Source organism: Phoxinus phoxinus (genome assembly GCF_949152265.1).
Source record: "Phoxinus phoxinus genome assembly, chromosome: 17".
NCBI lineage: Eukaryota > Metazoa > Chordata > Actinopteri > Cypriniformes > Leuciscidae > Phoxinus > Phoxinus phoxinus.
The window spans coordinates 11249639-11276697 of record NC_136892.1 but is presented as its reverse complement, the minus strand read 5'-3'; the positions used below and the strand labels follow the sequence as shown (position 1 = coordinate 11276697).

General features: G+C 38.5%; 1 protein-coding gene across 1 annotated transcript; it reads left to right on the top strand.

Moving 5' to 3' along the window:
* On the top strand, window positions 1–27059 carry ubtd2 (ubiquitin domain containing 2). The gene is made up of 3 exons (XM_079585135.1): window positions 1–261; window positions 14492–14728; window positions 25191–27059. Exons 1-3 carry the CDS (start codon window positions 90–92, stop codon window positions 25604–25606), a joined length of 825 nt encoding a protein of 274 aa, XP_079441261.1. The 5' UTR covers window positions 1–89; the 3' UTR covers window positions 25607–27059.

Here is a 27059-nt window from a genome sequence, read left to right as displayed (position 1 = left end):
GCGTCTCCATTGGTTTTGTGAGCAGGCAGCACACTAGGTTTTGAGTCACAGCCGCGTGCATATACACCCACCCCGCCTCTCTCCAGCTGATGCCCGCGCCCTGTCAATCTCTATCCCAGCAGAGAGAGAGAGGACGGGGGCAAACCGAACCAGAGCGGGTCCGCGGGGGGAAGAGGCGCATGAAAACATCCATGGGTGGCTGTGTGGGCAGTCATCATGATTCTTCAGGCAGTTTAAACGAAAACTCGGACGGAACCGGAGGTAGGAAATGAAGCATACCCAGGAAATGCGAGTCAATTTCTGCTTTTTTTTGGGTCTGCGTTGCTTCCCTTGTCTCCTCGGCTTGTAGTGCTTTGAAACATCGTGCTGGGTTTTGCGTCGCTTTGTAAGGCTCGATCGCTCCTCTCGGACACGCGCCTGGCTGTAGGGACAATTAAGACTGTGATTTTGGGATTATGCAAATATTTTCTTAATTCTCCCCCACCGCTCTTTGTCTTTGTGCATTGAGTCGTTTTTGCATATAACACCTTCCTTCTAGCTGGTTAGCTTTAGCTGTATGTTCTATATAAAGAGAGTGTTAGCTTCATGGCTACTGTGGATCTGTTTCTGGTCTTTTTAGTAAAATGTGGGTCATGGTTTTCCCTTGGAATGCACACAATTCTTTATTCTCTTATGGTTATTCTCCATCCTTATCTTTATCTTGTTTATTGCAAACCATTTGGTTTCAAAACATTGTTTATTCGTTGCTTATTCAAGTAATCTCACACTCAGTAGTGCCGTTGTACTGAATAACTGCACGGAAAGGCGTGCTGATATTCAGACCAACAGCACGATGACGAGTGTGATACTGCTATTATACAACTTAAATAACTTTCGTTTAAAAAATTGGCTTGTTAAATTGTATATTTTCTTCTCCAGCAAAAATACTTGAAAATAGTTTCAAAAATAATTGAAAAAGAAACGAAAATAAACATTTTGTTAAACAATTTTTGTGACTCAACCTCTGGAATGTGAATATGAGTGGAGCGGAGCAACTAAGGATACGTTCACACTTCGAGCCCTATTGCTCAAATCCGATTTATCGCTCCGATATATTTATTATTTAAAAAAAGAATTCATGTTCTTTTAAATGTCAATATTAGATTTCAGTGTGAACAGATCCTGGTCCTGACTGACCCGCATGTGCAAAATAACAATAAAAAGACGTCACGCAGCCGCATGCTGTCATACGGAACATTAAAGTAAGCACGCAGTCGGGAACACGCAGTCCATGTTGAGAAGAGGATGAGTTGTTGTATAAGAGACATTTGTGAGTCAGCTCAAACTTTAGCATCCATCTTTTCACATGCACTAGAAAGTCACTCTGTGAGCATCTCACAACATTTCCTATAGGAGCGATTTATATATTACCATGACAGAATATCCTAATTAAAGATAGTTAACTCCACATCAGCAACATAAATTCATCAACTAACCATTCAGAGACGTCCTGTTGCATTCTACATGTTGTCACTTCTTCTTAAGTCAAGTCAAGTCATCTTCATTTATATAGCGCTTTTAACAATGTAGATTGTTTCACAGCAGCTTTACAGTAACAGATTGTTTTGGCTTTATAAAATAAAGCCATCTGAGTCTCTCCAGACAAAGTCTCTCTGAGTCAAAGATGAGTCTCTCCATCTTTGTCTGACTCCGTTATAACATTAAAGGCAGAACAGTTTCTGTCATAATCGTGTGTCTGCGTAATCGCAGCTGCACGCACACGAGCTCTTGAAACCCCGCCCTCTGCAGCAGCTCATTTGCATTTAAAGGGCCAGGCACAAAACTGACAGAAAAATCATCTGTGGGGTATTTTGTGCTAAAACTTCACACACACACACACACACACACACACACACACACTCTGGGGACATCAGCGATTTATTTTACATCTTGTGAAAATGGCATTTTAAAAGTCACATGAATTCCGATATGACTGTTCAGACTGAGTTCGCATTGCAACACATCGGACCTGTATCGGATTTAGGACCACATATGGATGTGCCACAAATCGGAATTGAAAATACCAGATTCCATGTGGTTTGTGCGGTTCACAGTCATGAGAAAAACAGATCTGACTAAACAATTCTGATTTGCGCCACATTTACCTGCAGTCTGAACGTAGCCGAAGATTCCCCTGGAATGAATCCCATTCAGAACAAGTTTTAAAAAATAATAATTTAATAATCGTTCTAACTGAGAATTGGGAAGACGCACCACAGCTATAACAATGAAGACGAAGAGGAACAATATCATAATAAACAACATTATTGTCCCTTGGTGTGGTGGACGCCAGTTATCGTTATAGTCATCTTTATAGTTAGTGGTCTGATGGCCTTAAATGGCCATTCGCCATATATAAATGTATAATAGACCTAACAGGACTAATTGGACTATGTTAACCAGCCAAACCTTGACCACTTCAGACAAAATTAATGCTCACAAATGAGTCACTGATATTTATGGTCTGTTTTGCTGGAAGAGAAAGTCTACAATAGCATAGTATGCTAAATTGCCTCAGATATAACATGCATGGATTAAAAGCCACAAAACTGAATTTAATTTCATCACATCAATCAAAGTCTTCTGTGTTTGTTAATAGTTGAGACGCGCGTGATTTCCTGCCTGTGTTACATATGTTCCTGCAGGAAGCTTCACTGCTCCTTGTGCCAAATCACAATATGGATGATATCAGTATATAAAACAATATATAAGATGTCAGCGATTACTGCTTTTCTCTTCCAGGCTCTCATATGGTGAACAAAAATAGCTTCTAGGCAAAGCCTATGGGACTAAATTACTCATCATGTGTCATTATTGTAATGAGAGCGGCACCCTTAGATGAAACCCAGAAATTGACAGTTACCTGCGGACTTAATGGCTGCTAATTTTCCACAGCTCACGGCGCTTGATTTGGATGTCAACAATTTAACAGCTCCTTGGGGATGGAGGTAGTTGTGCCAGAAGGAATTGCTAATGTTTCAAAGAAGTAATAGCAAAGTTTGGGTTGAATATGAAGTTTACTAGGCTATAGCCACGTACACACTGCAGCTAAATTTGGTTGTTAGTTTAGTGTAGTGAAGTGCTATATCCTAACCACACTTTTATTTAAGTAATGGAGTTGTCAGTTGGTACTGAAATTAAAAAAATGTGACGAGACCAGCATTTCCCTCTAGCATTTTAAACGCTGTTGAACGGATTCTTAAACACCTCTGATTGGCCATTGTGTTGACACATTCAACATATGTCTGTGATTGGCTACAATGAAATCTTTGACGCTCGGTTACACGGAAGTGTTGGAAAGCAGGCGTCTATCAACGAACCCCTAATATATCCGCTGATAGACGCGGACGCCGCTTTCAAACGCTCCCGTGTCGTGGTCTTCTCATACGAGCTATGTTGTCCATTATACAGTTTTGTTTTATATCTTAGTGTTAAAAATGTAGAGTGAACAATTAACTTTTTTGGTCCGGATCAAAAGAACCAAGAGAACCAAACTACGTGTGTGTGAACTAGGGCTGGGACAACGCGTCGACGTCATCGATGACGTCGACGCAAAAAATACGTCGACGCAAAATATGCACGTCGATTCGTCAGACCCAAAACAAAAATGGCGGCGTCGGAGAGTAGTAGCAACCAAGGGGGTAACCCATCCGCCGGAAACTGAAGCCTCCGCGGGCGCCGCCATTGTAGCAGAACTTCACCTGCTGTTAGCATTCCATTGACTCCCATTCATTTTTGCGTCACTTTGACAGCGAATAACTTTACATCTGAGGCGTCCAAAGACTCCATTTGTCCATTATTTATTTCTAAAGAAACTCGACAATGTATAAAAGGCTCCATTACCTTGTACCTTACGTTATGGCCCCGTAGAAGCCGTTTTTGTAAAAATAGGCTAACGATTGCGTCATAACTCACGCGACTCTCTGTCGCACTGTAGATAAATTACCGTATAGACCGGCGTAGAAGCTCGCAGGCAATCGGGGGAACGTGGAGGCATTAAGTCCGATAAAGTGAAGGGAGTAGCCCACAGAGAGTGATAAAGTTGATCCCGCTGCTAGCTCATGGACAGCTAATGCTCACGCTCTCCGTCTCTGCGAGATTCGGAAGGGAATGATTCAGATTTCTATCCGCACAGCTACTAGAAGACTGACAGCTGTCAGACACGTTGCTCACGTGTTCAAGCTCAGTTTGAGCTTGCGCAGTTCGCCTGGCGATCAGGAAGTGAGTGCTTCAAATGGGCTTCACTTTTCTCCGTTGAAGTCTATGGGGTCGCTGTGTCCATCTTATATACTGTCTATGGTAGCAACACCACTCGCTCCTCAGACTTTCAGAAGTGCAAGGCGGCACGCACTCGTTCCTCTAAAGTGTGGGAATTCTTTAATTAAAAAGGAAACAATTCCCTGATATGTCGTCTTTGCAAAATGGAGATGGCCTTCCATTCTAGCACCACGGCAGAGAGAGAGGCGCGGGCGCGATCGAAAAGTCGTAGAGTGTTTGATTATGTGTGTGTGTGTGTGTCTGTCTGTGTGTGTGTGTGAGAGAGAGAGGCGCGATCGCAAAGTCGCAGAGTGTTTGATTATATTTGTGTACGCGTGTGTGTGTGAGATAGAGAGAGAGAGGCGCGATCGCAAAGTCGCAGAGTGTTTAATTATGTGTGTGTGTGTGTGTGAGTGTGAGGCGCGATCGAACAGTGGAAACAAAAACATACTCCGTCATTTTGTTTACAGGACATCATTCAAACTGCAAAGTGTTTAAGTTGTTCTGTTAATTCAAATTTTAAGGAAAACGAATATATTAATCTGAAATCTGTATGTTACACACATAGGATTTGATTAGCCTACTTGTTGATATTTAATCAAGGTTTTATTGAATGCTACCTCTGACTAAGAAATGCATGCACTTGTACAATGTTTTATTTTGGAATTTTAAGAGCAATAAACATATAGGCTATTGCAATGTTAAGGAATTCATGTTTTTTTCATTCAGACATGTAAATCAACATGTATAAATTGCTATTATAGTCAATTAATGGGCAGATAATCGAATCGAAATCGAATCGGACTGGGAAAAATAATCGTTAGATTAATCGATGCATCGAAAAAATAATCGCTAGATTAATCGTTTAAAAAATAATCGTTTATCCCAGCCCTAGTGTGAACGCAACGCACCCTAATACTAAGGGTTAAGGGTTTGTTCCAAAAGCCAACTCCTAATTCATTAAGCATTCATACATTATCACTCGGATATTTTTGTCATCGTAACACCGTGTCAGCAGTCTGTTCGCTGCTCATGCCGGGTGTTTTCTGAGCTGTTTGTGAGGTGAAACTTGAGTGCCTTGTCTGTCTTGCATTATGCAGTTCGAGTTCTCCAAGCAGGCACAGGAGTCCTCATACCAGGCCACGCTTCACCTGGATCATTGGGTCGTCATGGAGATGAATGTGTAGGCCTGACATCTTGGCCTGCTTCCTTTAATGATAATGTCTAGGTTTCTCCTTTATACCCTTAAAGGAATGTTCATCCATTTTATAAAATATGTCAATGGAGGATGTAAGGATAAAACCAATCGTTCGTCTCTGACATATACAATTTATTGGCATGAATATTCCCCCGGGCCTTTGTTTTTTAATTACAGTGAAATATGAATTCAGAAACGCAAGCTATTGGCTTACAGATGTTCTCTGTGAAGTGACCCATACCTGCCTATGTTAATAACCCAGACAGCTTGCCATTAGTTTCCCAGAATTCCTTTCATGTTAGAAGATGTTTTATTGTTGGCCAGCTAACAGAGAATTCAAGACAGCTGGAAGTTATTCGGAGGCATTTGCGAGGGCATTTCAGGCAGCGCAGAAAATGTGAACTCTATGGCAGAAAGTGTTTTTTCCATAGTTAAAGTGATATTTCACACAAAAATGAAAAGCATTTGCTTGCACTCATGTCGTTTCAAATGGGACTCTGTGGAACACAAAAGGTTTAGAAATATGCTGGGAACCAGACAGGATTTGAGCCATTTGACTTCAAAAGAACAACAACAAAAACAACATTTCTGAAAATATCTATTTTAACTCTTTCTCTGCCAGATTATTAAAAAATAGCATGTTTACAAAAAATGTCATGGCCCCCAGAATATTTTGTTGTATGAATACAACACATTTTTTTATTCTAGCTTTATTCCTACATTCTTTTTTATAAACACTTGAATTGTGGGTGTGTTTCATAGAAAAGCAATATTTTAAACAAAAAGCTTTTTGTTTTTTACTACGTCTGGATGGGATTCGGAGCAATGATCCAAACATCGATCAAGTAACGAGTCCATCAACACCCCCAAAGTTTGCACAGTCCTATAGCTCGTCCTGGGTGGACATTTCAATGGAAAATTTTGGTAGTTTTGATTTATATAGTGTTTAAAATGTTTGATGATCGTGTTATCTTACATATGCATAAACAGTGCTTCTTTTTCGCCTGTGTTTTGATCCGGAGATTCAGTACCGGTACTCTTTCGGATGATGGGTAATAGCGCCCGCTACTGTATAACAGTGAAAACATGGATTGCAGGAATTAAATTTCCGTCAATGGCAGCCGCGGGGAAGTTATTGTATACTCTAGTGCAATATGGCTGCCTTCACATCATCCAGGTGAATGCTGCACATTGGTGGTGGTTGAGGAGATTTCCCCGTTCTATGAAAAGTGCTGTATAAATGTGACAAATGAATTATTATTAATCCGGATGTACTACATTCGCCATGCTGTCATTATCATGTGACCTATCAGCGTCAGTTATGTCGCTTCACTACCATTTACAAATCCTCTCCTGTGGCCTCATGGGATAGTAAAGTGTCCATTGTATACACACTTCAGAATCTCGCTGGAAGAAGTAGGTCATCCAGGTACTTTTGCCTACTCCTTTATGAGTAGTGTGATTTTGGACATACTACTTTTGTCACGTACTGTTTTTCGCCTACTATATAGGAAGGAGTCATAAACGAGTAGTCACAGTGTCATAAATTATGGAAAATTCCATCCATGGTGGGATTATTAGCTATAGTAAATGGCTGTTTATTTTCAACAGAAGAAAGATTTGAACGTGTACTGATGAAATGTCACTTCTTTTTGAGTGTCAGGTGATAAGACACAGATGCGCGCATTGTAAATAAATGATTTATTCTGCAGTAGACATATTCGTTCTTTGTTTTCAGACAGTAGTGTTTAAGAAAATGTGAAATTCCGTTATGACCATATGGATGTATACGTGTACGTTCAATTTTTTTGATTTGTAAGGGTGCAATTTGCGGTTTGGATTCAAACAGTTCCTAATTGAAAATACATGGTCAAGCTAGTGGCAATTAAAATAGTAGTGTATATGCCTTATTTAAATTACGGTAACAGGAAGAAGGAGTGAGATGGTGTTTCTTGAGCACTTGTTTAAAATTTGGTCAGTCATGCCACATGATGATGGCCTGCAGTGTGTTATGAGTTTGCTGTTCTGTGTACTTTGCAAGACGTAATGCAACAACTAAAGACATTCGTCCGATAAACATAAGTGGCACGAATGGAATTCATCTCCGTCAACTCCCCAAATAAAAAAGAGATGTTAGTAATTTTTTCTAAATCAAATACATTTAAACAAAAATCTATAATTTTCAACGCTAAAAGGAAATTTAGGAATGTGCAGTAATGTGCAGTATGAGAAATAGATGTTAATTTGTTAAAGATTTTAACAGTGATGTTAAATTATATTCGCAAGGATTAACTTTAAGTGAGCATTAGCAAAGTTAATCTAATTGTAAAATCTCTAATATTGCCCAACACTGTATTGTTAAGAATCAAATGAGGAAATGCAGTCTCTCCTTGAATTTGCCCTTGAGAGGACAGTTCTCTCATTCTGAGAAGAGGTGGAACCCGAGATGAAGATGGGTATATTCGTCTCCGGAGACTCGCAGAGATCCGAGACGCCTATCCGGACCGACCAGAGGTTGTGCGATTCGACCCATCTGTCATGTGATCCTGACATATGTAGGCTACTTGAACGTGGCCTTTGAAAGGAGAACCATTCTTCCACCTCTTTCTTTCCACTGCCATCATTTTACCTTCCGCCGTACATGATGCATCTTTGAGAGAGACCAAATGACGGATGATTTTCTCTACGAGACACAAAGCTTCTGCCAGTCGCCATTGAATTATTGACACCCTGTATGGAGTCCTGCCCGAGTCTCGACAAGGCCGATCTCCACGGTCGATGTTGTAGACTTAATTGCGTCTGGCTTTTCTTTTCTCACCCTTTCTCCCCTCGTTCCCTCTCTCTGCACATTTGTGTATCTCCCTCCCGTGTGGAGGCCTGGCAGTGCCGATAGTTCCCAGATGTCAGCACGCCCTCGCACAAATGCTTCTCGGAGAGTCCTGTGGCCGACCGGCCTGATGGGAAGTACATACAGTATTAAATACCATACGGATGAAGTCTGTTTCTCTGTGTTTTTATGGGGGGGTGTGGTGGTTACGGTTTCTCTAATGGGCTTTTGATGCTGACTTTGAGTTGGTGGGGAGGAACGAAGGAAAGGATTAAAAAGAAGAATGAGGATGAAATTAAAGATTTCGGCAGGCGAATAAGAGGAAAATCGTGTTGCGCTTGCACCTAAGGATGCTTTTTACACGCACACACATGCCATCACGAAATGTTCTCCTTTTGGAGCTTACCGGAAATCCAGATGGTCCTCGTTTGGGAATCTTGTGAAAACGAAATCCACAATCCTGCAGAAAAACTAGGTTGAACCTGCGGTCTCCAGAGTTTTGCTGCGCTGTTAGTTTCACTCTATAAAAACTATAAGGATTTGTTTGTGTTTAGGTGAGACAGGCCTGTCCAAATACCTCTCAGGTGTTTTAAACTCTTGTAAATGAGTTTTGTTAGGTTTTGTTATTTTCACTGTATTGAGACCACTATGGTCTACATCAGGTGACCACATGCAGTCTTATTGCAGTTCTCCACAAGTTTACTTTTCTTGTAAAGGAATTATTGGGAAATAATTCCGAAGCCATTCATGACCTGCAGCCTGTTGGCCTACTTATACTGTGCAGTGTGCACTTGGGGTTGCACTGTAGTATTGGTGTACTACCAACACCAGTCTCATAGAATTGCGTCATGATTTTACAGACCCTTGTTGTCGCTTAAAGTGTGTATAAATGTTTGCATCAAACTTAAATTACCTTATGTCACTGCCATGTTTAGTTCAATTTGTGTGTTCAAGTGATTTAGGCAATATTACTCTAAAGTAGAGATTATCCACTCTGTCACCCACATATTTATTGGATCTCATTTGGTATGCAGGAATGGGTACCAACTTGCAGGTTTACAAGTCCACACGTACATGGACCAAAAAAATCTCGTCCACACAAGCACGGTTTAAAACCCCCCACAAAAATGCGCTATATAGCGCTTTCAAGAGCATGCCAAACCAACAGGTGGGGATATAACCCTTACTGTACCTGATCTGTGCATGTATATGTATACATGTTACAATTCCTGTTAGCACAGTTTTTAGCGGCAATATTTTAGCTACGTCTGCCATTTGCGCAGACTCGCCTCATGTAAACAAAGGAGATAGCGGCGCACAATCTGACGCCATACAAAGGGGATAATAGCGTGCGCTCCGACTTCACAAGCCAAAATCTCCGGTTTTGTGAAAGATTCCTCATATCATAAATATCGGCTTTATCGGCCATCAGCGACCACTAACCGAAACCGCTTTGGAGGGCAGGAATTACTGACCAAAACGCTGACATTTAATAAAATCTCTGATTGCACATTTTGACATTGTCCATGTCTATTTCGTGTGCACAACACGAATAAGCTACAACAGAATGAACATCAGAAGGTATGTTGAAAGAAACGGTACATACAGTAAATGCATAACAATAAATACATTTGATTAGTTAATTATTAATATCCAATCAGAAAGCGAGTTGAAAGACACACACACACACACACTTGCAGGAAGCTAAGGGTTCAGTGAGGTTCTATAGAAGGTTTTAATAACTCTTTCTAAAGAGACAATAAAGATTTTTCTGATATAAAAGGTTCTATATAATGCTGGGCACATTGTTTTTTTTCCGTACATTTTTTGTGAAAATCATTCCAAACACTATCAATTTCTTCCTGCATATCGTCCGCCATGCTTATTCTGAAGTCTCGTGAGATTTTGCGAGATTTCCTGTGTTCACGAGACACTGGTTGAAAATCTGTTTGGGTGTGCTCTCTGTCACATCATGGCACACCACACACAATAGGAGCAAAACGGTTGAATCTAGGATTTTTTGTCTTTGTGGTCTATCACATTTTGAAAATCTTGTAAGATGTAATGTGTGTGTGTGTATATATATATAAGCTGTGACATAGTTAATCTGGTTTATTTCTTTTTTTCTTTTTTGCTAGTAGAAGTTCTGAATGGTCTGTAACTTAAAAATGTTGTAGCCAAATGGCTGGTGAGTTCATCCAGCCCACTTTATCTAAATAAAGACTCTGCCGCTAGTGCATCATTATAAACAGGAAAAAGAACTGTGATGTTATAGATTTTCTGTCTGCAGCATGGAGAAACGTGCACCCTAAGGGAAGTCCACGCGCTCCACAGCCGTCCAAGAGACAAAGACTGCCCTCCCCCCCCCGAGGAATAGAGAATCACTGTTTCAGCTCTTAGTGTATTTACACTGCGATTTGTTTGTTTAGTCTAGTATATGACTGCTGGAGTCATTGTCTGACTGAAAGCTTGATCACGGAGAGCGTCCGTAACAATCATGGATTGTGGACAGTCTCTTTTGCTTGCTGTCACTTTATTCATTCTTTCACTTCATTTATTCATTTGATTTATTCATTCATTTTAGCAAGATTACATGCTATACTAGTTTCGATACTAGTGAGCTGACGGGCTAGACAGTATTTTAAGGCATCATGGCTGTGCTTCCAAAAGACACACCGCAATGTTGTGCTGTCTTGATGCTTTGTCCAGATTCCAGGGCAGCATTTCATGTCTCCTCCACAGATAAGCGAATCCCACAATGCCCTGCATATACTTGTTTTATGCAATACTAACAGTATCAGTAAAAACTATTTTATACAGTATTTTTGCATTGTTTTTTTTATGAATTTTCCAGCATCTCATTGTTAGCTTAGCCACATGCTAACATCAAACTCCACTGAACACTGCTGCTCTCCTGTCTAGCATGCATGTTTAGAGTTGTTTCCTACGTAGAGCATTTCAAATCAGTCACTTGTGGTGGCTTTATGTAATTTTTTGACTGCACTAAAGCATAAAAATACCATATAGACTATTACACGAAGGCAGCTCACAAGTTATTGACCAGAACAACTGCCTTATCCTTTTATATAAATTGATTCACCTGTACTCCTTTTTTTTTAAAATTAATTCTTTACATGTGTCACTAAGAAAAATTGTGGTTCTTATTATGCTTTTTTGGATATTACCTTTCATGTAGTGTGTAATCTATAGGTGCGTTCATTCACGCCATGTCGTATATACCGTAACTATACTGTAATTGGCGAGCCGTTTCAAACATTGTGCGATAAGAGGTGACGGTTCAATGTATATTATGAGAAAATAAAAATGTATTCTTACATGCATATAGGCTAAACCTTGTAGGAGACATCCAAAACAAAAGTCTTGGAAATTGCCTATGATTGGAACATGGTCTGTACTCTGGTAACCACTTTTTTTTTTCTTTTTTCATTCACAAAGTTGCATGTGTTGCTGGCTCTTTGACAACAGGAAGAGGTCATCAGAGAGCTGCTTTGTCACAAGGACTTTACAATACACACAAACAGGAAGTTAATTCGCAGAATGTAGGAAATCAATCTTTCCCCCTCTTGCGTTGGTTAGGTGCTGTATCAGACGACAAGGATTGATTCTGGGTTGTTGAAATATCGTTTCTCTGGTGTTTCTGGGTCATAAAAAGTGCTATACTGGTTTATTGCCTGTGCCTGAATTATTCATGGCCAGCTGCTGTTTTATTCTTTGTCTGGAGTTTTATGCTTGTTGAATGGCTTGTTTTTGTGTCTCATCACTGCACATCTTAGTGTTGGGTAGCATTATCACAGGCTTTGGTTGTTCTGCAACCTGCGTTCCTGACCAAAAAGGTTTTATAATGGCAGCCAGATGTTTTACCCAATAAATCTCCCTTTCTCAAAGACGTCTCGGGCCCTCTGATGTAACTGCTTGGATTTCAGCCCTTGGTAATTCTGCCAGTGTTATTGACTGGGAGTCTGCGTGTCTGTAGTCTGTGTGCTGGTTTATAGAGAGTGCAATACATCTCAAGGTTTTGCTTTCAACAAATGCCATTACTGCGGTATATCTATTCTCAAAGGAACAGACAGAATGTTACATGTGCCACTAACATCCACTTCCTTTTCATATGGGGTGTTTTTAGGGTTTATTAATAAGGATGTCGTGGAGCCTCAGTTTTAGGCTTTGTAAACTCAAACATTTAGGATTCTGTGAGGTTTTGAATATTGTTTTCGCAAATTCTCCTGTAAATATGTCAGCAAGGTAACAAAATAACTTTCCATTGCAAACATTAGTTGCATTTTATAGCTATAATTACAAATTAAAAACATTAACTGTAATTTATTATGGTACTATACGGTTATCTGGACCACACGATGGCCTACCCCTAACCCCGCCCCTAAAGCTACCCGTCACTGGGGTTAAGACCAATCGGGGATGACTATACAGACTATACGGGACTAAAAGACACTTATGGTCCGGATAACCGTATAGTACCTTTATTATTATATATAAATATATAAGTGACTTGTTTAAAAATATGTTGCTATAAAATGTATATTTTTGCAGAAAAATCTGAACCACTGGCCCCAAAATTATTACCTATAATTTTGCTTGTGACCTCAATAATTCAGGACATGCAAGAGCAAATACAAGATGATCTGTTACCAAACTGTTGTTTTTGGACCCAAGTCTGATATCACTTAGATTTCAATTGTATATCTAAGTAAACTGCAATGTTTTCCACAGCACCTGGAAACCTTATGAACCCTTTACCCTTTTCCTGGATTTCCCAAAATGTCTCCCGTCTTCTCTTTTTTTTTTCTAATGCCAACAGTAAACTAGTAAATTTCTGTTTTTGTTTGTTAGCCTTTTATTCGTAACTGAACTCTATACTGACACCTTTTGGCCTGGATGCAGTTTGTTTACCAACTGCACTTGTAACAAATCAAAGCTGTTTGTTTTTTTCCTATTTATCCATGGTATTCTTGGTCATGCTTCATATTCATATAAAGAGCATTTTTGGATTCTATCTCAACAGCTTTTCACGCACTGGTGGTAGTTTGTAGTGGTAGTTCAAGTTCTCTCTTTGCAGTGACTGGTGTTGGCAAAGGCATTTTGCATGGCAGCGGCTGTGACCGTCATGTGACCGTTGAGTTTGGCATTAGATGTTGTGCCTGTAGCAGGGATTCCTTGTTTGGACATTTTTATTTGTCCAGTTTTTATTCTCTTGGACTGGTATATCAGAATGTGTGTGTGTGTGATTCATCTCACTGGACTGTGTTATTGTTTTAGGCTCCGCTGTGTCTGTAGAGTGTATATTGTGTTATATGGTTTGCTTATTTTGTTTAGATATACTTTTATGTTTATGCTGTGTAAGGCACATTGAGTGCTGTATAATATAATATAATATAATATAGGCTAATATAATATAATATAATCAATTCATTGTTAAATGTACAAATGTAAAAACAAAATTTTGTATATATATTTTTTGTTCAACCATACAATGCTTGTCCTATGTAGATGGATCACAGGGTTATAATTTATATTATAGCCTATTATATTAATTATTATAATATAACATAATATACCCATTCTCCAAACCGCATGTCCTTAATGTACAAAATGTACTTTATTTCTATTTTTTTTCAACCTTACTGCTTGTCCTATGTAGATCACAGGGTTATAAATTATATAATATTATGATTATGTCCATGTTATGTGCATCAAAGTATGTCACTAATTAAATTTCTAAAGTGCCATTTGTTCCTTTGTGTAAAACTTGCACCTTCATGTGTTATAAGCCATGTGTTATTAATATAGTGCAAAATGATATGCAGTGCTAGTGTATATTTGCTATTAATATGGTACATTGATCAAGAATCATATTTAGCCTAATCCAACATTCAAAGGTCCATTCTGGAGCTGATGTTACGGCAGGCTTCTCCCACAACGGTTAACCCTCCTTCTATTTTCATCCCATGTCAGTTTTGCAAACAGAAACATTGAGAGAAAGTCATGCTGTTTCAGTAAACGCATTCAGTTTCTGCCTTATGGTATCAGCTCATCAAGGATAATTTGTATATGAAATCGAATTGAGCCATGGACAAAGTCATTGTCATTTGTTAGCCGTAATATGTTTTGACCTGTTCGTCTCTGTTTTGCAGTTGCATTGGGCCGAAACCAGCCCCTGAAGAGAGAGAAGCCCAAATGGAAGAGCGACTACCCAATGACCGATGGCCAGCTGCGCAGTAAGCGTGATGAATTCTGGGACACGGCACCGGCTTTTGAAGGGCGCAAGGAAATCTGGGATGCACTTAAGGCGGCTGCCCAGGCCTTCGAGAGCAATGACCACGAACTTGCTCAAGCCATCATTGATGGCGCCAGCATAACGTTACCACACGGTAAGAGGCACATGTCACAGGCCTTGGTTTTAACCAGACACTCGTGTTGACAAAAAGATTTGTTCAGTTTGGTAAATACCATGGTTTTCTGCTATGTATTAGATGGTTTTATTGAAATCTATTGAAAATATTATTTTCTCTTTCTAGTCTTCATCCATCAGTTCCCCATTGGAATAGTTCACCCAAAAATGAATCTCGCAACAGGGGAAGCATTATGAATGGCAAGCACTTTACATGATGCAGTAAAATCTAAACAATATTAGTGTGGCTTATATTTCCAAATATTTTTGAGACTACATAAGGCAAGAGTTGGGAGGGTTACTTTAAAAAATATTCCGTAATGTAATCCAAGCACCACAATATGGAAGTAATGTAATCGGATTACTTTTGGATTCCTTCAGGGTCGCATATGTAAATAAAGTCAAGTAAAAATGCATATTTAGGAGAATGATTGCGCAGCTGTCAATTAGAGATTCAAATTTTCTTACTCATCTTTTTATGGACTTTTTGAAGCGTCAAAGTGGTAGTTGCGTTGACTGTCAACGGAGGGACAGAAAGCTTTCAGATTGCATTAAAAAGATCTTCATTTGCAGGGGTGCACATAACTGGTACGCAGGTACGCATGCGCGACAAAAATCAGGAATGCGTAATGCCACTTGTGTTACTACGCGCCTTTGCGTACTGTCGCCAAAATGCAACCTAGGCAGTGTTAATTAAATTTTTTCACAGATGAAAACGAGACGATAACTAAATAAAAACCTTGTTTTAAATGACGACCACTATGACGAATAAAAACTAGACGGAAATGTAGGGAGGGACGATTGGGGAAGTGATCCAGTCAGAACTGATTTGCGTTTGTGGAAGATGCGCACATTTGAATTGTAACGTGCTGATCTACCGAGTCGGCATGCGCTTCATGCATGTCTCAAATCGTTAAAAAATATAAACGTCTTGGAGAAAGAGAAGAGCAGACATATGGATAGATCTGAATAAGAGTGACGACACGAAAGACAGCTTTATGCGGTATGTTTTTCTGTGCGAACACACACACACACACGATCCGAAGCGGGCAGCCCCGCACATAGACACAGCGCGCTGCGCGCAAGGACTGAATCGAGCTCTCTTTCGCGTCTGAATGGACAAATACACACAACATTATGTCTAAATGTCCGTTTTGGAGAGTATTCACGTAAACACAGTCGGTTATGTCTTTACAGAACGTACCGTGCATCAGTGCAATTGGATCTGCACACTCTTAAAGTGACAGTGCGTAATAAACCTAATGCCTTCTGTACACTTAATATTGATCAAACAACAAAATAAAAAGAGAAAATTCACTGCTCTTTAATATCTTTAATAAGGATTAATTATTTAATTTATACAAATAAATATATCTGAACAATCAAATAACACTTCAAGTAAATTTTTTCCAAAGGTGTTTTCTATCATTTTAGGTCGTTCTTTTCACGCTGATGTAAATTTAAGTGTTCGTTTATTTTATTTTTATAAGTTTGGTTTTAGTTAGTTATTTTATGCTATAAAAACGGAAATGTGACGTCATGATTGACAGCTGTGGCCACGCTACATATGGGGTGAGTACCAAACACCATCTCCTGGTCCTCACCTGAGTAACTCACTGAAAAAGTTATGTGCACCCCTGTTCATTTGTCTTCCAAAGATGAACAAAAGTCTTATGGGTTTGGAGTGACACGTCATTCTGTAAATTATGACATCATTTTCATTTTTGGGTGAACTATCCCTTTAATAATCAGACCCTACAGGCCAGAAGACATTCATACCAATAAATATATTGAACTTTCTCTGCGTTTTGGCTGTTCATTCACACAACAACAAGTTTTTTAAAAACCGATGCCGTTATCGTCTCAGTGTTTAACTACAAAAACACACAATTTGTGAAAACGGTGACGCCATGCGCATACGTATTTCATTGTTCAGTCTATAGGCTATATCGAAGTGTTTCTTTACAAAGTGACATTCACAACACTGAATCCATTGAATTCTTCATCGGTGCCGCTTCTGAACAACTCCGCCAACTAGAGCGCCCCCTCCCGGCTGTAGACGGTAATGTTTTCTATTGGTTCATCTCAGTCAGTATGAATCAAATTTGATATAGAAGTCACACCTGACTATAAGTCGCAGCACCAGCCAAACTATGAAGAAAAGTGTGACTTATAGTCCGAAAAATACGGTAGTAAGGTTTATTTATTATACAGAAATGTTCTCAATTCAGTCATTTCCTTCACCAAATTCTCTGCCCACGGTCCACTTTTCACTAATTGCATTATCTAGCCCTGCATATTACGCTTATTTGCTTATTATTGACCACAGTTCAGTGAAACTGTCATCATTTGACTGCATGTGAACTTCCCTGTGTTCCTCTGTGCGGTTTTCATTGTCTACATCTGCCCGGGTGCAGCTGGAGATTCTTGCAGGCGGTTGTCAGCGTCTCCCGAGAGCCGGGCTGCCTGGTGACGGCCTGGAAAAAAAGCACCTCCCGCTGTTACTAGGCTGCAGTTGAGCTCTCCAACAGGACACATGCAGATCGAATCAACCCCTTCCTGTGAATCAAAACATACTTTCTCCCCTAGTCATCCCCACTTTTATTTTCCACATAAGAATTCATATTAGTTGAGCTGTAGGAGTTGAAGCCACGTTTATTTTATTTTTGTACTGGAGTTTTGAATAGCTGCTATGATCAGGTGGAGCAGAATTCATAAATGCATACATTTCCATTTATTAATTTAAAAAATGGTTTTATTGCACGGTTCATTCACAGTGCGTGTTCTCTGGGAATTAGTGTTGCACCGCTCTCTGACATTTGAGCTACAGGAACAATATATGCGATAATAAGATTGTTATTGTGCTGATGGATGTCTTTTTGAATTTGACAGTAAGATATAATATATATTTTTTGGTTGGTAACAACCATTAAATTAGTCAGAAATACATAAAATGCTATTCATACATACAACAATTTGAATACTTTTTTCTATTATGACCATATTTTTATTTCTGAAATATTTATAATTTCATTATATAATAATAATAATATGATATTAATAATTATAACGATAATTATTGATACAATTCATGGTAGTTGGAAAAAAATACTTTAAAACATTTAAACTTTTTTTTTTTTAAATGGTTAAGATTTATACACTCAAATGTATTCAATGTGTAATAAAAATGTTAAGTTGTAATTGTAAAGTTTTTACTTGAATTTAAATTGGAACTTTTCTTAAAAATGGTATAAAAGCTATTCAGGACCTTATGCAACCAACATGAATACAGAGTACATTTTTTATGAATTTGGCACGTTTTCTTCCATAAGTGTCAAAGATATTTGTCATTTGACTCATGACATGTCATTGACAATAAATGTTGATATGACAAGTAGAGTCATCTTTATTTATATAGAGCTTTATACAATTCAGATTGTTTCAAAGCAGCTTTACAGTGAAAACAGGAAAATTATGCATTTGATTCAGTTCCTTCGTAAAGATCATCAATTATTAAATAAGTTCATGTCATCTATAAAGCAGTTCTGCACACAATTATATCATCGTCCAGCTCCGTTCAGTTCTCATACAACAGCGTCAGTACAGAACAAGACAAATATGTTAGAGGTTTTTTAGTGATGGTCACACACATTTGTGAATCATTAAATTGAAACTTTTCATAAAAGTTGTTTAAAGCAATGAAGCTAACATAGTACATTTTTAGGAATTCTGCACATGTATCATTATCAACAATATATTGACTCATTATCATTAACACATTTATCATAAATGCCAATGTACGATGCACATAAGACCACCGCTTCCAAAACTTTCACCCCATAGTGGCCTTTTCAAAGTATAACCCCTCACCACACCGGATGACCAGGCAATGCCAAACAGTAAAGCGTCGCAGCAATGTAGTCATAGTGAGCATCAGCAGTTGTTTCAGCAGCGGGAGAAATTCCATCCTCAGAGCTTTTCGGGGGGCTCTAGAGCCGCTCTGCTTGTCATGAATCGGGCCTGTGGTTCTTCGACATGCTTAGGTGTATTTATAGCTCTGAGAAAAGGTCACAGATCATAACCATTCTCCACTTTCTCTTCTCTGGGTGTGAGTAAACAGAGGTTGGTTACGCAGTTCTCTTGCTTTCTGAGTATTTGTGGTCATGTTTATGTGAAGAGCATTCGACTTCCATTCACTTTATTTGTATTGAATCACATTGCTTTCAGTGTAGAGACTGAGTATTTGGAAATTTGGTATTCTAGACCACCTTGAATGTGTCTAACTGGGACTGTAGTCTTGCAGAACCGTAGGGCCTTTTTTACTGTAACTGCTGTGCTCATCACATTTCTCGATCTCAGATAGTGTACATAAAGATCTGCGTAACCCAGTTTTCATCCCAGAGGATCAAGTGCAGCTTTTCATATTTCGTCAAATCACAAACGTGTGATTTGTGTGTTGATACCAAAATGTGTCCTAACTAGCTATGAGAATCAATTGACTCCTTTTAATGGGCATTATTCATGAAACGCAGAATTTCAAATTTAAATACTTCTGAAAACAATTTTCAAAAAAAGCTTTTTAATGATGTTTTAGTCAATTTGGTGGTGACAGATCAATATATATTTTTTATATCTTAAAATCGTATTGTTCGTTAACTTCAACAGCCCTGAATTCAAAACACGTGGCCAATATAGTGAAAATAATTGATTTTACTTACGATATCAATTTATAACTGATTTTTATTACATTAAATATAGCCACAATAACATGAATATTAGATGGAAAAACTTAAACTAAACACAATTTTTAAATGTTGCCTTGGCATAAGTTTAAGTTAAAGCACTAATATTACTAACTGGAAGTAAATAGAAACTAAATTGAACTAAAACGGAAATAAAAAATAAATGAATCTTAAATGGTAATATAATTTTTTTTAAATGACAATCACATAACAAAATGGCTAAAAAATGTTTAATTAAAATTGAGCTTAAATTAAACCAATTAATTAATACTATAATCGTATATAAATAATACTAGTATAACACCGAATCAGACTACATTGGTTGCGATGCTTATGAGCTATTTCACTTAAGAATCAGGGCCATTCTTTTAGAAATCTGTTGGACTACATTTGCATTTCAAGGTACACATTTACATTCTTATCAATTTTTTCCCTGGGACTACAATAGCCATACTGTACTGTTTGATGTCCACAAAAGATCTCATAAATTATTTATTCGATAATCTATCTACATTCTTTTTTTCCCCTTTTTCTGTACAGTGTAGACTGATTCCGGAATGGTATTTTAGTTGGTATTTGGTACCAGTTCCATTAAAAATAAAAATAGATACACCTATTGCCATGAGGATTTGCAGCGGTTCTCAGGTACAAGCTGTTTTCTGGGTCTCTGGTCAGGCTCTTAATGCGGTACTAGGACAGTTACTGTATTTGACTGAGAGCCAAGAAATCGCCTCTGAAGCAGCTCTTGAACATTTATTGACTCTCACTGGCTGAATACCCGTCTAAAGGCGTTTGTCAAAGGCACATTAATATGATGAGAGGGGTACTTAAGATTGTGATTGAATAGAGAAGAGGTTCACATGGAGGGAATAATACGTCAGTGTCATCTCGTCTCCTTACATCCTTGTTTGGTCTTCACTTTGAGTGACACAACTAGGCCATGAATACCCTTGCACTGTGGAGATGGAGAATGCTGATTTGAAACATCTGCCAGGAAGCAGTTTGCTGTCCACTAGGCCTGGGCGATATAGCAAGAAAAATGTTGCCTTTTGTTCTCTTTTTCTTCATTGACAAGAATCACCATTTGACCAATCAGTATTATGCAAGAAGTAGAATCCAATTAAAATACAGTTATAATTGAGGCTTGGTTTCCTTATATTTACTTGACGCAAAATAAACACGCAGAATATTTAATAATAATCATAAATAAAGGTGACTTGAATCAGTGATCACTGAAATGTGAATCGCTGAAAACGATTTGATAAGTCTGTTGTTTCACTGGAAGATCAAGTTATAACATATTGTCTAAAAATACAAGGTCAAGTTTAAAATCGAATAAATAAATGTGCATGGATGAATCTCTCACAATAAGATCAATAACATTCGTTTAAAAAGTAGGTGGAGTGAATTTCCTACTTCAATGAAAAATGCAGCGCGATATTGAATCGAACTAGCCTGGCAAGCCAAACCCACATCAAGATTTTGGGTCTGGGAACTCACCATTGGCAGGGCTCAATCCGAGGGGCGGGATAAACGGTTGTCTTTCAAATTCCCTCTGCACGCAATAGGATAGCGCTACAACCAACCAGTGGACCAACCAACCAGTGGCGCTAGTTGATATGTTAAACGTTTGCCGTATTCAGTCAGCAAAACTCCTTTTATAAGAATGACTTGAGTGCCGTTCTTTGTTCTTTTCAAAAAAAAAAAGCTTAACTCCATGTCCTCCAGAGTCACGGCCAAAGCCGATTCGAAAGACAACAGCAACAGCCATTCTTTATTTTCAAGTAGCAGGGAACCGTCGCAACTCTGTCGTCATTATGTTAAGCCCGCCCGCCAACTCTATACACGATGTGATTGGCCTGACTAGAGTTTGGTTTTTCCAGCTCGAAAGCCAACAGAGAGTTGCTAGACCACTCTGGCTGCAAAATTTTATTTGTTGCCGCTAGGCTGCGTCTAGATTTCTAGGCTAGAATCAAACATGAATCCGAAATTAATCAAACATCATGCGATTTTAAATGATCAAAATGTCATATTACGCTCTTAAATTTATAAGTTGCAGAACAAAGAATGGTACTGGCATGATGACAGTCTTTAGGAAACTTAATTGCCAAATCATTGTGATATTCTGTATTTAAACTTTAAATCGCCACTAGCTGAAATCTTTGTTGTGAATATTCAATAGGCTTCTATTTCTGACGCTTTTTTTTTAGAAAACTAATCTGACTTTATTTTTTGGTTTCTACTGTGAACTCTTCTACGTTCAGTTATGTTGATGTAATGCGTAATGTTATTGTTCTTAGTGTGAACGGGCTTTTGGACAAAACGTATCTAATGAGGCGAGTAACTGAAAAGTAGTAGTTCATCCAAAAATCTGTTACTGACTCCTCATTTGTTCCAAATCATGTATGACATTTTTTTCCTTAAAGCACTATATGATCAAGTTGGAATAAATATAATGGTTGTTTTATGGCCGGACTGAGGCATTCAAGTTTAAAGAAGGATGAAGCAGCAACATAAGTCATTGTAAATATTGTCCACAACGTTTATTGATGAGTTCATAAGATCATTGTGCGAATGAACCAATGTATGTTATTCCCTGATATTCTTCCCCATCCTGTGAGCTGTTAACAGCTGCAACCAGACAAACTGAACTTAACTCTAATTTGGGTACAAATCATTCAGGCTGATTTTGTGAGCTGGATCAACAAATTCATTGACAAATTCTGAGTGCAATTTCTGTCATGAATTTTCATGAAATTCGCCCAAGGAGAGTTAGGGCTTTGAGTAAGTTGCAATGAATGAACAAAGACATATTTTCTGTTTGTTCCTCACACAAAGCTATCGTTTGACTTCACAGGATGGAAAGGATATAGTACATTTGTATTAACTGCATCTTTTTCTTTTTTCATTTCTTTGGTGAACTGTTCCTTCTATTTTTTTTTCTTTTTCTGGGTTAGTCAAAAGTGCTTTTGATCTGATGAGCAGTAAAGTTTCACCAGAAAGTTTCAGAATCAATTAATGACATGTTTCCTTACTGATACGACAAAAACAAAAAAACAAAACCTGTGTCATCATGATAGTATGCATATTATGTAGTAATTTTTTGCTGAATTCCATAGAGGACTTACATTAAAAGGACTTACTTCCTCTTTGGAAGAAGCCAGTGATGTAATCTTTATTGTTCCTGTGGTTTGAACCATGTTCCATTGCCATTGATTCATTACTTCTACTTCCTCTTTGTTTGACTGATCCACAGTCATTCTCTGTCATAGGAATGATCATCATGTGATGCGTTTCTTTGTTCATTTTATTAGTAGGAATAGTACGATTTTAAAACAACCTTAATACCAGTACCAAATAATACCATACCAAGTGTCTGTTCTACAGAATCAAAAGCCTGTTGGATTTCTGATGGTTCTTAAAATATTAGTTTAATATAATAATAGTATTATATTGTTTTAATCATTTTTTTGTTTACATTAACATTTGTATGCCTTTTATAAATTAGTTTAAATTTGTGCCAATCCAAGTCGGAGGGCTTTCCCCATCTAAGTCTTGGTTCCTCCTAAGGTTTCTTCCCATCTTCTTGAACATCTTAGGGAGTTTTCCTCGCCACTCTCACCTTTTGACTTGCATACTGTGAGGTTTGTAAGACACTGTTGTTCTATAAAACTGCTTTCATAAATACTTAAAAGGTCTTGATGATGATGGACACACAATTGATAACCATATCACCAACATAAAAAAAATGCTAAATTGTGTGTGGTTAAAAATAAATAAAAAATGGGCCCAGGACTGAACCTTGTGGTACTCTTTTATTCTGTCAGTCTGTCCGTCTATCTATCCAACTTATATCGACCAGGGTTGTCACAATATATTGCAATACGAAAATGCAACAATATATATATTGGCCCTCATTTATCAATCTTGCGCCGAAACGGGCGTATATGTTGGCGTAAGATTATGCTTACACTCCTCTCACCGCCTGATTAATGAAGCTGTGCGTACCTTTGAAATTCAGGTGTACGCAATACCTGCCTCTTGATAAATGCTGCGGCTGAAAACGATCGTCATTAGATTAACACGCCCCTATATATTCACGTCTCCGCCTCCCCCACGCCCTCATTTTACGCCATGGACACACGGAAGACGGCAAAGAGGAGAAACTTCTCCGGTGGAAATCCAGTTTAAATCGCTGGTTGGTTGAGCAAATTACCTATCACAATGCATTATTTTACAGCAGGTGTTTTGAAACTATTAGCGTTGAATTTCACATGACGTCACATGTAATGGGGTGTACAATGATGATGTGAATAATTGCATGACAATTTGTAATATTCTTCTTATTAGTATTATGATTTTGATTATTAATGACGCTTATTGTTATTTAGAAGAAGAATGTCGTTGTTATTATTATTATTTGTATTAGTATTATTATTTAAAAGAAGAAGAATGTCATTTTAATTATTTTGTCAGTCTGAATTATTTTTTGGTCATTGAAAGCCTTTCATTACTGAACCCAGTCCGTGTGCACCTGCCGGGCTTAACTCACAAAAATAAACACTGAAGTTTATAATTTCTATGTTGTTGTTTTTTTTACAGTGGGTCATAATATATAACATCATATCTTTAGTTTGTCAGTGCATTTTGTGGTGTTAGGAATTGTTTTTCTGCGCATTTCAGCACTAACTCAAAACGTGCGTACATGTACACCACCTCCTGAGCTGGCGTAGGATTTGAGCGTGCCGTATGCCAACGTCCATATTGATAAATCGCAAAGTCACCGTGGTTTTGGGTGTACGCCAGGTGTACGCTGGAAATTTGGTGTATGCACTTTTCATAAATGAGGGCCATTGTGTAGGCTATAGTTCACCCAAAATTAGTTTAGTTTACAGAGTTTTAGTGTCAGAACTACATTACCGGTAAACTACTATATATAATGTTGAATATGATGTATAATAACGCAATTGGGGAATTATTGTGGGTCCTTTTTTATGTCAAATGTCTGATGTTACCAGTAAAAAGTGGCCTATACATTATTTAAAATACATCTAGTCAGTGAATTAGTGCAAGCATATTCGTCTAAAATAATGGTTTACAGCTTCAGAATCATGAATATTTTTTATTCTGGTGTCACTATTGTCCTGTGCATTGGGTTACCATTCCCAAGTCCAAGCCTATTCATTTACACCCATGATGTAATACCAAAGTTAGCATTTTAATCAAGTTAATTTTTTATTAATCTTTTACCATGTGTTTGGAGTATCGCAATCATATCGTATCGTGACATGAGGGTATCGTTACACCCCTACTATCGTCAGAACTCGAGATTGTATAAACTTCATAATTTGTGTAAAAAACAAATTATTCGTTTTATCCAGCATTTGAGAATGATTTAAAGTATATTTTCTTGTGCTTCAATGAAAGCAGATATTTTATACCAAGGAGTTCATAATCAATTTCATAAATTTGCTAACTTGAATAATGTCCGAAACCCAGTGCAGAACCTTCAATATTTCTTGACTTTATTCATTTAGCATCAGAATATTTATTTTTTGATCTCAAACTTTTGGAATCGACTACATATTAGACATGTAGATTCTATATTAGAATATGATGGTCTCCTGTTTTAAAGCATTAGACAAGTCAATAAAGAGGGACTAAATGTGTCTAAATGGGTTCTTTTTCTGTTATCTCCAGGCGCTCTGACTGAATGCTACGATGAGCTGGGGAACCGCTACCAGCTGCCCGTCTACTGCCTCTCCCCTCCCGTCAACATGATCGAGGAAAAGAGCGAGTCGGAGACTATTGAGGTCCCAGAAGCTCCAGCTTGCGAGGGCCAGGAGTGCCAGTTGCGTCTCCGTCTTTCCACGGGGCGGGATCTACGCCTGGCTGTCCGCACCAGCGACAGCGTCCAGCAGATGAAGCGGCGTCTGCAGACCCAGGAGGGGGTGGCGTCCACCAGCCAGCGCTGGTTCTTTTCAGGCCGACCGCTCACCGACAAGATGAAGCTGGAAGAGCTGAAGATCTCCAGAGACTATGTCGTTCAGGTGATCGTCAGCCAGCCTCCCGCAACCCCACCACTGCCCCAGAACCCCACGCCTGTGGAAAACTGATGCCTCGTTGGGGATTTTTACCGGCACACCAAGTGCGTATGTGAGAGGAGATCACTAATGGGGTGCGTGGGCTGCAGGATCTTTTAGAAGAGGATTTCTCAGATTCGGGATTGGCCGTTTGAGTCTAGAGTGAACATCTCTAGAGGCTTCTCCCTTTAAATAACACACTGCCTTTGACTTACAGCTCTTCTAAGGGAGTTGAGATTCAGACTTTCTGGTTAAAAGTCTCAGGTCTAGAAAACTGGAGCCCTGAATTGACCAATAGAGGTCCAATGAGTATTGTTTTGGCAAGGGAAACTTAATATTGCTTTGTTATCTTTTAAGATTATGGAGTTATACTCTTCATAGTCTCTTCTTTTTTTTTTTTCTTGTGACCAGAGCATATGTCTGCAAGGCAGACCAGGAGTGTGGACCTACCTGTGTCTGTCAGAACTTGAATTCTGACACTTGGGGCCAATTGGACTTTATAAACCGCTTTTGGCTTTCAGCAACAGGAGGATCAATTGTTGGACTCTTTTCTTAATTTTTGTTTTTATTAGAAACTCTGTAACCAAAAATATATAAAGATTTTTAAGAGGAGGTCTGTTACATGTTGCAAAACAAAATGCTAGTTTTTCCCCCACCATATTTGATCCCCGTTATTAATTGGATAACGTCTCGACAACATACATTCTCTTAAACAGCATTCATTCAATTCTTGGATGATTCATTCAATTGGATGTGCTTTTACTTGTTGGCGGTCGTCACATTTCACAGATAGCTTTCAGTTCAGAGAGATATTCCGATCGATATCCTTCACCAAACGTATTTGACTTTCTCACGTCTTGTCAGACTGTCTGCACAAAAGTGTGAAATTGGTATGGAGGAAAGATTTCAGTCATCACCTGCGCAACCATTTAGATTCCTTGTAATTCGAGGCGCTTTTATGAATTTATTCAGCTTTGCCTCATGCATCCCGGGGAGGGATATATAAGGGTTGGAAGGGGGTTATCATGTAATAAGAGCGTGTACATGCGTGAAAGGGGAAGCTATGCCTATGAGTGAGGGATTTAGTAGAAGAAGAAGAAGAAATCGGTGTGACTGCATATTTCTACACCAGGAAAGGTGGGGTTGGAACAAGTATGGCTGGGGAGGACACGAATGTAGCTCTGAATGTTGCTGAATGAATCACAATCTCACAAAGTACTCTATATACATGTTTTGTTTTATTATTTTGTGTTTTGGCCTTTATGTTGAGAGGGATAGTTGGACAGGAAATTGGAATTGACAGGAGCCAGACTCAAAGAGCTCAATATGTCGTAGCACGTGCGCTTACCGCTAGCACAGGACTCTTAAGTGTTTTTCAATGGATTCAAGACTTTGTCCTGACGAAAGAGAATTTCAAAACAGTTGCATATTTTAATGATACAGAATGCGTTTTTAATTAAAAGATGATGAAACATTTGTACACCTC

Bases quoted from the DNA above. Each gene is read 5' to 3' on its own strand.
- ubtd2 (XM_079585135.1), top strand. From the start codon at position 90: ATGCCCGCGCCCTGTCAATCTCTATCCCAGCAGAGAGAGAGAGGACGG. The intron at 262-14,491 runs GTAGGAAATGAA...TCTGTTTTGCAG, and splicing joins AAACTCGGACGGAACCGGAG to TTGCATTGGGCCGAAACCAG. The intron at 14,729-25,190 runs GTAAGAGGCACA...TGTTATCTCCAG, and splicing joins CAGCATAACGTTACCACACG to GCGCTCTGACTGAATGCTAC.